This window comes from Podarcis gaigeae (genome assembly GCF_964106915.1).
Source record: "Podarcis gaigeae genome assembly, chromosome: 1".
In the NCBI taxonomy this organism is placed as follows: Eukaryota; Metazoa; Chordata; class Lepidosauria; order Squamata; family Lacertidae; genus Podarcis; species Podarcis gaigeae.
Window position 1 is genome coordinate 30882554 of NC_139678.1, and position 12895 is coordinate 30895448.

At 44.1% G+C, this 12895-nt stretch overlaps 1 protein-coding gene across 3 annotated transcripts in view; it reads right to left on the bottom strand.

Annotated features, from left to right (window-relative positions):
• Window positions 1–12895, bottom strand: part of FLVCR2 (FLVCR choline and putative heme transporter 2) — a 50657-nt gene that overhangs the window by 26940 nt on the left and 10822 nt on the right. For all 3 annotated transcript variants that reach the window (XR_014563490.1, XM_083735479.1, XM_083735478.1), the window contains exons 2-3: window positions 4082–4223; window positions 3412–3552 (exon numbers count right to left, since the gene is read on the bottom strand). Coding sequence is in view for 2 of the 3 variants with exons in the window: in XM_083735479.1 (XP_083591605.1) it covers window positions 3412–3552; window positions 4082–4223 (283 nt within the window). In the remaining variant the exon portion in view is untranslated. The remainder of the gene's footprint in view (window positions 1–3411; window positions 3553–4081; window positions 4224–12895) is intronic.

Below are 12895 nucleotides of genomic sequence, written 5' to 3' on the forward strand. Positions count from 1 at the left end.
TGTGAAAGGAGGCTGGGAAAGAGGTTAAAAGGAATAGTTTTCAAAACTATAGACTGGAAAAACCCTGGGATACTCTGGGAGGAAGGGGAGGATATAAATTGAATACATAAATCATAACACATAATAACTGAAACAAAATAAAAAATAAAATAAAATATTTCCAGTAGCACCTTAGAGACCAATTTAGTTATTGGTATGAGCTTTCATGTGCATGGACACTTCTTCAGAAACCATGCACACCAATGCTCATACCAATAACTAACTTATAAAAAGGTACCCCTGCCCATACGGGCCAGTTGTGTCCGACTCTAGGGTTGTGCGCCCATCTCACTTAAGAGGCCGGGGGCCAGCGCTGTCCGAAGACACTTCCGGGTCACATGGCCAGCGTGACAAGCTGCATCTGGCGAGCCAGCGCAGCACACGGAAACACCGTTTACCTTCCTGCTAGTAAGCGGTCCCTATTTATCTACTTGCACCCGGGGGTGCTTTCGAACTGCTAGGTTGGCAGGCGCTGGGACCGAGCAACGGGAGCGCACCCCACCGCGGGGATTCGAACTGCCGACCTGACGATCGGCAAGTCCTAGGCGCTGAGGTTTTACCCACAGCGCCACCCGCGTCCCTAACTAACTTATAGTTGGTCTCTAAGGTGCTACTGGAAGGAATTTTTATATTTTTTTATCTTTATTTTATTTTGTTTTGACTACGGCAGGCCAACACGGCTAGCTACCTGTAACTAGTACATCATAACTGGCTACACATTGCTTTGGGCTGCCCTGGGCAAGATAAAGCAACCAACAAATTAAATACTAATAATAACTAAATGGCCTAAATGTGAGAAATGCTCTCAGGAAGATCCATTTCCATCCTTTTTTTTTTTTTTGGAATTACTTTAATCCGTAACTGATCCGTGCCTCTTTCTTCTGAATTCCGTTCCACTGAATGACAGGGACAAAAAGGAGAGAGAAGACTTTCTGTCTGAAAGTCGTGCGTCTCTATTTCCTCAAAAGAATTCAAATGCGGAACAATAGTAGGACTGTCTCTAGCAACTAATTGTGATGCTCAGAGCAGCAGAGATGCCTGAATGCTAAAAGACTCTGCAGTACAGTACTGGTTCTGGAGGGATTAAGGGGAAGCAGGAACACTCTGCAAACTGTATTCCTACTCAAGACATCTTCTGCACTGTGCACAGGAGGAAGGAAAAAAAGACACCCCCAAAATTGCTCCATCTCTTTCAGCCAGGAAGCCAAACCACCCAATCACTCCTTTGGCTACATAGCAGAACTGGAGCCAGAGCTCTCACAGCAATGAGAGGTCTGTCTTTACAACACTGCATACCCTGATCTCTCAAATAAACAAATAAGGTGGTTGTTGTCTAGAGCTAGAGAGAACCCATAGAGAACAGGAGACATATCAATCTTTTCTGTTACTGTGGAGAGAGAACTGAACACAACCATCAAGTCACTCTCGCTGTGCTAGGGCCCATAACTGAGACTTCTGTTGAGCAGATGACATTGGGAGGAATTATGAGGCAAGCATTTCATTGGGAGGAATTATGGGCAAGCATTTCAGCTTGTCGGACAGAATAATTCCCCCTCTTCTCCTGCCACATGCTGTCCCCGGGGGTACTCCCACCCAGTGGTGTAGCGTGGGTTGTCAGCACCCGGGGCAAGGCAAGTAATTTGTGCCCCCTAACCCGTGGATTTGCACCCCCTAACCCTAACCCCCAGATGTTGTGCCCGGTGCGGCCGGGCCCCCCCTGCACCCCCACACTACGCCACTGCTCCCACCCAACTCCTGAGTCAATTTTGGGGCAGGGTGTGTGTCATAGCTGTCAAGTGTCCCTTATTTGAAGGGACAGTCCCTTATTCCAGCGCCATGTCGCGCTGCTGTCCCTTATTGATGGATGTCCCTTAAATGTCCCTTAAATGATGCCCCTTAAATTTCAAAGGAAGCAGCTCCTCTCCCTCCCTCCCTGCCAGGGAGGAGGGAGGCTCCAACTGTGTTGCTTGGCTGTGTTGCTCACCCAATAAGAAGTCTAAGAATGACTGGGGGGTGGAGCTTGCATGCCTTGTCTGTGGCTAGTTAATGCAAGCTGAGGGGGATTTTGAATGCTGGACGCCATTTTGTTGCATGTGCTGCTGCAAACCTTGCAGTACAAAGCCAGGCCGGGGAGCCATCTTAAGTTGAGGCTGCATAGGCCTTATGGTGCATGTGATTCAGATTCTATTCAGTTGAACCTCTCGTTACAAAGTTGGTTGGACAGTGTTCTCGAAGCTACCAGCATGAGTTTGACCAGACTGCAGGAGGACAGGAAGACTGGAGTGCCTGGAACAGGTGAGGCTGCAGGTCCCTTCTTTTGGCTGCTGGTCCCTTATTTTCAAATCTGTAAATTGGCAGCTATGGTGTGTGTGTGTGTGTGTGTGTGTGTGTGTGTGTGTGTGCAGGAGGAGGACAGGACAGGCCTACTGTGCAAGTGAAAGTCTTTGCTTAGGGCTTCTGCTGACTGGACTCCTCAGCTGAACCCTGCCCACACATTTCCACATAACTTTACAACTCCTCCCTGTTTATAGATGCTTCCTCAAAGGAGGTTTCTTCATATTCCGTTCAAAAACTTTCTCTTCCTTTTTATTTTCTCTGAGTTGCTGTTTTGTTAAAGGTTTTTTGGTGTGCGTGTTTGCAAAATGAGGAAGAAAAATAATTGTTTTAAAGCTATCCCTCTGTACTGTGTTGGCAAATAGAGTTTCCAGTTTCAACCTTCATATTCAACTGACTGATTGAGTTAAAAATATGAAAGTGCATGTGCTCAGAGTTGTTGTTGTTATTTATCAAAGTTAGCAAACTGTGTCTTATGGAGTTTACCATTTAAAGCAGTGGAATAAAGTGGGGTGGAAGAGAAATGTTCATTGTGTCTTCAATACTGACCCATGAAGAAATCAGAGGAGTGCCTCTAAACATTTTGATGATGGTGCTGACAGCAGCAAGAGTCCTCTGTCAAGACTAAGTACAAGGAAGCTTTCTTCTTAATACAAAGTTACAACCTTTTACATAGGTGGGGCTAACAGAAAGGGGAACACAAATCACAACTGATCATGGGATGTGGTTCTGACTGTGCTCTTTCCTCACACAAATATTAGTTGCAGACTGTCTTAAAGGAAATTGGATGCTTTGGTATGTGTCTTTCTAAAAGCAGAATTAATTTTAATTTTATTTTATCTTTAACTCAATTTGGAATGTTTTCTGTGTTGTTGTTTTAAAGCATGGCTTATTACAAAAGGAGTTGCTGTTTTATACTTAAGCTTGCTGCCTTGAGTACTGTATGGTACAAAAGCAGCCTAAGAATTAAAGAAAACGAATGAATGACAGAGAAACTGCCATGTTGGCTGCTTCTTATCAGCAGGAAAGGAACCTTACCATAACTGACTATTAGAAGCACAAAGTTGACATTGCGAAACAGACGGACAATAGATTGCAGATAGGAATATTCCTCAGGTGATGCTGTGTGGATCAAGGCTTGGGCCCGGCTCGGAGGATGTGCAGGCTTTTCCTTGAACACTATGGAAAGAGCACAGAACCAGAAGTTAGGAATGGATTGGATGCTGTGCCCGACTCTGCAGAACAAACATAGGGGCATTGGCAAAGAACCTTGCAGAGCAGGGGCTGGGAACTTGTTTCCCTCATCCCGTGGGCTGATTTTGACAAATGGGTGGGGCCTCAGCCTGTCAATCTCCTGATGTCACATGATCTCCTTTGGCCCTTATGAGTGATCAGATGGCGATGAAGCCATGGAAGCTTCAGCAATCAACTGATCACCGCTGCTTGCATGGCATGTGTATGGCACTTTGCAAGCCCTGGTGATTAGCTGATGAGAAGCCGATTTCAGAAAAGAATAAACCTATCTGGTGCAAACTTTAGTCATCATTCTCACCTAGAGGTTTGTCATATGGATTTACTATTTCCAGACAGTACATATTTAGAAGAAGCAGGTGTCAAAAAGAGAAGTTCACGATTTCCGGAGTTCACACAGTGTCCAAACGTGATTTATAAATCAGCCTTAAACTGTATCCCACTTAAATCTACTTACCAACAGCTACTAAGATGAAGAGTGCTGTTGCCACAGCTGCAGTCATAAAAAACATGATGCTAATATGATAGGCCAGCTTCTCCTCCTCTTCCACATCAGGAACCAGAACTGGAGGCAGGAGGAAACCCGCTGCAATGCCAAGCTAAACACAGAAAACATCATCAGATGGTGTTTGTCATCTCTCACACTTGTCTAGTCCAGTAAACTTATCTACGGTCTACAGAGGAGGTTGTTTTAAATCTACTTCATCTTCATTTTACCAAAAGCTATCAGAAGTGATCACTGCAGGACCGCCACTTATCCTGACAGGAGCAACATTATGCAAGGGACTAGAGGAGCCTTGTCCTTCCAATTCTACCATTTTATGATTAACAAATCCTATAAAGGCTCAGAACTCTCCAGCTATCAATTCTGCTTATGCTAGCTTCACCAGCTAAAGCCAAATTCCACAGTTTAAGCTGGCGGAGTATGCACAAATATCCAAGCATTTGGATACACTTGGCTAGACATTCTTAAGACCAGTATTAAGCCCACCCAACATTCATTTGAAGCCAGGCACTAGTAAAATACAGTCCTTAGGACTGAAGCAGTGTGCCTTCGACTACAAATTGTTAGGAATCGCAAGTAGGAAGAATGCTATTGCGCTCATATCCTAACAGACTTTACATAGTCATTTGGTTAGCCACTATGAAAACAGGATGCTGGACTAGACGTGCCTTTGGCTGAATCCAGGAGGGTTCCTCTTATGTTAACTGCCTCTCAAATTGAAATCAAGTTAATACCAATTTGTGTGTGAATATACCTATTCAGCTGAACAAAACCCCAAACAGTGTACAGAGGACCATAACACCCATAACAATGACGAAATTATAGAACATCAACATGAGTAAGATACATAAGCAAAAACCTTTTGACATCTTAAGCAAAAGTTACATATTCTTACTGAAGGCTTTGAAAGAATAAAAATGTATCAAACTGTTTTCTAAAGGTTGTGAGATTTAAGCCCAGATGAGCTCCCCATTGTCAGGAAGCTTTTTAGGCTGCCTCCTGTGAACTCTCACAATTTTAAACAGCAAAGGACTTTCAACCAGGGCTCACTGAACTAGCATGCAATGTTCTTGCACTGAGCCTGTGTTAAGGTGTGCTAGCACTTTGTGCCTCAGCCCTATGTATAATTACATTGCTGCCCTAAATACACAACAAAGTTAAATTGTTTCCTAAATTTTAAAATGCAAAGCCTTTTCAAAGAGGAAATCCAAAACTAGGTATCCTTTTTAAAGATATTTATATGAGTCGATAAGGATGGGTACTTCATATCAACCCTGCAGCTAACAAACACGGATGAACCTAATATTGTACGTGCTGTGACATCCTAGCATGTCAGTTCTCCTAGCTGAGATAGAGAGAGAATGGGCTTAGTTAACACAGTACATCACTCCCTTTAAGAGCAAACTCAGGTGGTGAGTGCCAACAGAAACTGATCTAAAACAGGGGTGCTGTGAAACCAAAGAGAGGTATCGGCCAACTTAGGTGTGAGGGGGAGCCTGTCCAATAAGGACTAAGCATACTCACGTTGGGAAATAGAAACTGGGAATTTGGTGTGGGGATGGCTGGTCTGCTGGGGGAGGTTGTAGCAGGTTGGCTGAACAGTTGCTGGGAATCGCAGCTGAATGCTGTTGCATTCAGGTGCTGCCTTTGCATTTCCCCTAAACATTTGATTTACCGCTAAGAGAACAGGATTGTGGCCTAGATGGGCCGCTGACCTAATTTAGCAGACTCTTCTCTTCTTATAAACATTCCTATTGTGAGATGAAAAGACAATGTAGTATTTTGTGGCAGGTCCCACCTTTTTGTCTAACTGGGCATTCCTTCACAAGAAGTCTACTCTAAATAGACTAAGTGAACTGGAAAAACTTATTCTCTCTTTTACAGACGATGGTGGGCTCTCAGGCCAGACTTTCAGCATTTGTGACTGCTATGCAGGCTGCATGGCTGTATCTCGCTTATCTTGTATGAAGGTGGAATCAAAGCTTTGCTTTTCTACATGGAAAACTTGACTTGCATATTTAGGTTAATGTGCCCTGCTCTGTCACAACCAACTCTACGGACTGCTGTTTAAACACAGAACCAGAATACATCGCTTCTGTTTTGTTGGTATTACCAGCTATTTCACAATAACTGTGAAACAGGAGCAGAACTTAGGAAAACTGAAATATATAATTGTTATTACAAACATATATGACAAATGTGTTACAAAATAAATTGTGAAAACTAAATAGCTCCTCATGTTATGGTGGAGAAATTCAAATTATGGACTGTGTCATGTTTGACCTTTCAATATATTAACTTGTTTTCAATTGTGAAACCAATAATACCATCTAAACTTACAAATCATTAACTCCCACAATGTTTGCTGGAGATCTTCATTTGCCAGGCATCGCCCTGAAAGTCCCTCTTATCATTCCACACCTGGGCTGCTTTGGAGCTATTATCATAGTGAAACAAATGTGGGCAGAGATTCCTGAAACTCAGATCATTTATATGAATGACAGAGCCACAACTGAAAGCTATAATGCAGTGATGTCTATCAGGTAGATCGCGGGATGAAAGAAAGTGATCACCGAACGTAATGTTGGCCCCTAAAAAAAGCTCCACAACTTTGGCCCTTCCCTCCAATGAAAATGGTTAGATCACTGCCAGTTTTTTATACTGGGAACAGATTGCAGTCCCTGCTATAATGTAAGGCACAACATATCCCACTTCAGTGCGTGGGACAATTAAAAAGAGATTTCCAAGAATTTTGCCACTAGCACTTTCAGTGTGAGAAGCACTTCAAACTGCTTATCACGTTCATCCTGGAAAAGGGCCCTACAAATATGTAAGTGCATCCACTTTGTGGACTGGAAACAAACAAACTCAAAGGTAAGTGCCCTGCCCAAGGATAGAGTAGACTTTTTGATGACTCAGTGGCATCATAAACTATTGTGCCATGTTTTAGATCACAACTCAGAGTTGCTGCTTCTATTCAGGTCACTCTGTTCAAGTCCTCTCTCATAAATTAGGCCCCACTAATTCCCAAGGTCCCCAAAAGAAGACAACCAGCTTGATTTCTGTATAGCTGTGAGGAAAGCATCAGATCTGAGTCTTTACTTGAAAAGGAAATAAGGGCACTGGCCACACTGGCTGTGAGTTGGAGTCCATGGAATACTTGGAGGTCCCCCATCCCTGATCTACAACTATAGCAAATCCTAAAACTGATGCCAGCTACTTCCTCCCACAGTCCAGCATGCAATAGTGGATCAGAGCAAACCTAAAATTTAAATATTCCTCTTGTCATTTCTTCTGTTTTTACATGTTCAGCTGGTAGTTAGGATAAAATAAATTTGGTCAAATTTATTCACTATCATGACAGGCAATCCTGCACTTTGCATGTAGTTCGGAGACAGTTGCCAATATAGTTCCTTCCATTGGCAGGAAAACCACAACAGGCTCTAAGAACAACTTTTATTTTGGATACATCGGGTGGTGTTCAGCATAGCATTACTCAGAGTAAAAGGTAAAAGCATAGGACAGTTAAGTCCAGTCACAAACGACTCTGGGGTTGCAGCGCTCATCTCGCTTTACTGGCTGAGGGAGCCAACGTTTGTCCGCAGTTTTTCCGGGTCTTGTAGCCAACATGACTAAGCCACTTCTGGTGAAACCAGAGCAGCGCACGGAAACAACGTTTACCTTCCCCACCGGAGCGGTACCTATTTATCTACTTGCACTTTGGCGTGCTTTCAAACTGCTAGATTGGCAGGCGCTGGGACCGAGCAACAGGAGCTCACCCTGTCACGGGGATTCGAACCACCAACCTTCCAATCGGCAAGCCCTAGGCTCAGTGGTTTAGACCACAGCGCCACCCGCGTCCCTGTACTCAGAGTGCATCCATTGAAATTAATTAATAAGGTTAACTTAGGTCCATTAATTTCAACAGGTCTACTCTAAGTAAAACTCAGTTGTCTACTACCCAGTGTTTTGTGAACACTGTTAAACGAAGAGTAAAAAAGCAGAAAGAAGCCCCCTAAAAATACATTAAAGTCAATCTTGCTTTTTCACTTCTTTTTTGGTTACAGACAAAAGCAAAATGAAAAGGTTTGAGCATTACATCTCAAAGCAGTCAAATACTCACACATCCTGGCAATCCTTATGACTGCACCTCCTAGAAGGATTTTCCAGAAAACTTTTTGTCCGCAATTAAAATGAGCCTGAAATGTCTGTCAGTGAGAAAAAGAATTAATGAGCTCTGCCCGGCCTTTCAGGATTTTTGGAAGGAAATGAATGCAAAGGCAAGAGACATCACCTCTCTTTTCAAGTGGTGCATATAGCCTTACTTGACACCCCACTGCACTTTGCCCTATTTTCTCCACTCAAACACAAATACATCTTATAATTTCATTTGTTTTATTTCCCCAGACACCCAGTGTAAGATATCTGTGATCCCCCCCTTTATTTAATTATAGGCATTGGAGTTGGGATATTGGGAGTGATTTTCATGGACCACAGCATAAGGTAAAGATAAAGGGACCTCTGACCATTAGGTCCAGTCATGACCAACTCTGGGGTTGTGGCGCTCATCTCGCTTTATTGGCCGAGGGAGCCGGTGTACAGCTTCCGGGTCATGTGGCCAGCATGATTAAGCCGCTTCTTGCAAACCAGAGCATTGCACCGAAACACCGTTTACCTTCCCTCTGGAGCAGGACCTATTTATCTACTTGTACTTTGAGGTGCTTTCGAACTGCTAGGTTGGCAGGAGCAGGAACCAAGCAACGGGAGCTCACCTGTCACGGGGATTTGAACCACCGACCTTCTGATCGGCAAGTCCTAGGCTCTGTGGTTTAACTCACAGCGCCACCCGTGTCCCTTGGACCACAGCATAGATAGAGGGCAATCCCAACCAAAAATACATGTGTGTTTAAGTGGATGCATTTCCCCTAATAAACATGGAAGTGGGCACGTGATCCTTTCCCATGTAAGAACTGCCTTCGTGGAGGAAGTATATGAGCAGTGGTACCAGCAAAACCACTGATGGACAAACACCGTCCAAGTACCACAATCCTCCACCCTCCTTTCCTGGCTGGTTTGCACAAAACACAAATAGACTGACTCAACCTCACCATACACAAATAATGTATATTGCTTTCTAATATAGCACAAAGGACTCCATTTAGAAAAGCAATTGGAACTTAATTTAAAAAAGAAAAGAAAAACAGCTTTGGCAGAGTTTGTAGTAAGCCTTTATGGACTGAACATCTGAAATAACCACATGCAGAAATGCATAAACATGGAGCTATTCAGGGGGAAAGCAGAATACCACAGGGAGCATGGCCATCAGCTAAATAATTCTGCAGAGTAAGAAAGAAAGGCAGATATAACTCCTACAGAAGAAAGCATAGCTGGAAATGCGAACACATCTTGCGACCAAGCAGCCAATGACATGGCACTTTCAAAAAGGACTTCTGACCTGGTCACAACTCATCTCAGAGGTTCAAGTCACTGAGCAGCATCTTCCTTTATTTCCAGCACTCAAGCAAGTGTGCCATCACTTCTGTCATCAAAATCGCACCAACCACATGCTAAAAAGGAAATATTAGCCAACTTGGGGAAACACCAAAGTTTGCACAAATACAAAACAAAGGGGGGGGGGGCTAAATAGATAGGACCCAAAAGCATTCCAGTGATGGCTGAGAATGTTCACTGGGCATGAAGTGCACTGTTGGGGAGGGTGGAAAACCAAGAGGGAGAAGGAAAGGAATGGAGAGACCTGGAAGAGAAGAAGGTGGTTGACTGGGACCAGGAACAATAATGCATGTTGCAGGGAGGGATTGTTGCAGGTCCAACCTGTGGCCTTTATAAGTCAAACTGGCTTAATGTTTATCCTACAGTCTCTTTTTCCTTAACAGTGCAATCTTATCCATGTTTAAATGGAAAATTCCCACTGAGTTCAATGAAGCTTGCTCACAGGGAAGTGGATCTAAAAGTACAGCCTCAGGGTCTGATTTCTAATGGCTACTGTCTAGGAGGAGAGATTCAGGAACCAAACAGGTTTCCAAGTGTGAGGAAACCGTACATGAATAAGCACCACTCAGATCAAAGGGACACTCCAGAACAAGGTAGGAACAGAGCAATGTAGCTGGAATATCAAACAAACACATTTTGCAATACCAGTCACCTAAATTTCAAAAGTAGGGTTGTTCTCCACAATTTGCCAAGACATAGAAACTTGCCAAAGTGAACTTGAGAATCACACCCCCAACCAAAGGATAGCAGAAACATTTTTTAAATGAGTTGCCCAGGGTCAGCTGAAGGCAGCATGGGAAGGAGCTGTGAAGCTGCTCCTCCTGCCTGCCAGGAATAGCGTAATGGCCAAGGGGAGACCAAGAGGGTCCCATCCATCAGCCAGAGAAGGAGCAGCTGCAGGAAACCTGCAGAAAGGATGCTCCACTCCAAATGCCAGCTGCACTGGGACCGCAGAAGCAAGATGGGAAGATGCTCTACATCCGCCAAGGAACAAGAGCCCCCAAAAGACTATTCAATAAAGAAACATCAACAAGCAAATAAATAAACAGAAAATGGCCTAAACTCAACTACAGAGAAATGCCTGGTTATTCTTCTCCTCTTTGTTCTGGCCTTAAAGAACTTATTTACTTCCTCTACTTCTTCCACTGTCTCCCCTTCCCTGCTGTGTCTTTGTATACAATGCCCCTCCCTCCCTCTCTTTTTAATGTGAACTTCTTTGGGAAACAATAATTTTCTGTAAAGCAGCACTAAGATTTAGTAAAATAAATAATCACACCGGTTTTGCTGGCTACTACAAGACCCACAAGGGCAAATGACACATGGCTACACCCTATTCCCTCCTCACTAGGGAGATATTTCAGCCATGTAAAACTCATACAGAATGGTAAAGGCTGCAACTATCTGATGAAGTCTTACCAGAACATTGCTTATTCCACAATTCCCACTGTCATCCATATGTATGGACAGCAGCCTTGAGCAGAGGAAGGGAAGTCCCTGGTACGTGCGGGTTGTGGGGATTGGATGTGCTATTGCCATAAGTGCAACCAATCCCAAAAATAAGTGCACTGTAGTCAGGCCCAAGCTAAGCGCTGACAGATGCGCTGCAGAAAGTGGTATGCAGGCTATTTGTGTCTCAGTGTTGCTTAATTTCCCCTCAGGCTGGCATCTAGTTTTACAAACCCAGTCATTTCTTCAGGAGCCACATCTCTGCTGCAATACAGTGGTGCCTCGGGTTACATACGCTTCAGGTTACATACGCTTCAGGTTACAGACTCAGCTAACACAGAAATAGTGCTTCAGGTTAAGAACTTTGCTTCAGGATGAGAACAGAAATCGTTCTCCAGCAGCGCAGCAGCCGCAGGAGGCCCCATTAGCTAAAGTGGTGCTTCAGGTTAAGAACAGTTTCAGGTTAAGTATGGACCTCCGGAACGAATTAAGTACTTAACCCGAGGTACCACTGTAATTGCTTCTAAAGTCCAGGGGAGAAAGTAGAGTGTGTGTTGTACAGTGGTACCTCAGGTTAAGTACTTAATTTGTTCCGAAGGTCCGTTCTTAACCTGAAACTGTTCTTAACCTGAAGCACCACTTTAGCTAATGGGGCCTCCTGTGGCGGCTGCGCCACCAGAGAACGATTTCTGTTCTCATCCTGAAGCAAAGTTCTTAACCTGAAGCACTATTTCTGGGTTAGCGGAGTCTGTAACCTGAAGCGTATGTAACCTGAAGCATATGTAACTCGAGGTACCACTGTAGATCATAAATGGCAAATCTGGAGTGTCTCCTGTAATTAGAATATTCCACTTCATCCAGCCATATGGTTGCATTGGGGTTTGTCTCACAAACCACTATGGCCTCCTCTGCCCCCACCCCCACATTAAAGCCTTGCCACCTCTTGGTTAAGGGTTTGTGGGAGATCCAGACCAACACCCAGCTTTTGTTTCTGCCTCCCCATCATATCTTCCTAACGATCTTCCTCTCCCATCTCACCTTCATCTCATTCACAGGCAATAAAGCATAAAAATTAATTCCCCCACCTTCCATTTATGCTGTAGCGGGCATCTTTGGCAAATGAATATTATAATGAGCCCTAGTTGGCCTTGCTGTCCTTTAAAATCTCCTTTTTTGCTCTCACCTAAGAGTCCAGATTCACTACGTATGGAAGTGAGAGCTGGACCATAAAGAAGGCTGATCGCCGAAGAAATGATGCTTTTGAATTATGGTGCTGGAGGAGACCCTTGAGAGTCCCATGGATTGCAAGAAGAATAAACCTATCCATTCTGAAGGAAATCAGCCCTGAGTGCTCACTGGAAGGACAGATCCTGAAGCTGAGGCTCCATTACTTTGGCCACTTCATGAGAAGAGAAGACTCCCTGGAAAAGACCCTGATGTTGGGAAAGATGGAGGGCACAAGGAGAAGGGGATGACAGAGGACGAGATGGTTGGACAGTGTTCTCGAAGCTACCAGCATGAGTTTGACCAAACTGCAGGAGGCAGTGGAAGACAGGAGTGCCTGGCGTGCTCTGGTCCATGGGGTCATGAAGAGTCGGACACGACTAAACAACAACAACAAGAGTCCAGATTCTAACACCCACCACAGCAAGAGTAAGAAGGGAAAGCAAAGAGGACCAAAGCTCCCCAGGATGCTTTGGAGTTTTTCAAATCCACAACAAGAGAAGCTCAGCTTTAGTGTTACCATATTTTTCGAGAATATATTGACTCCTCCTGGAATGGGAAGTTAAGGAGGAGGAGGTTAAGGCA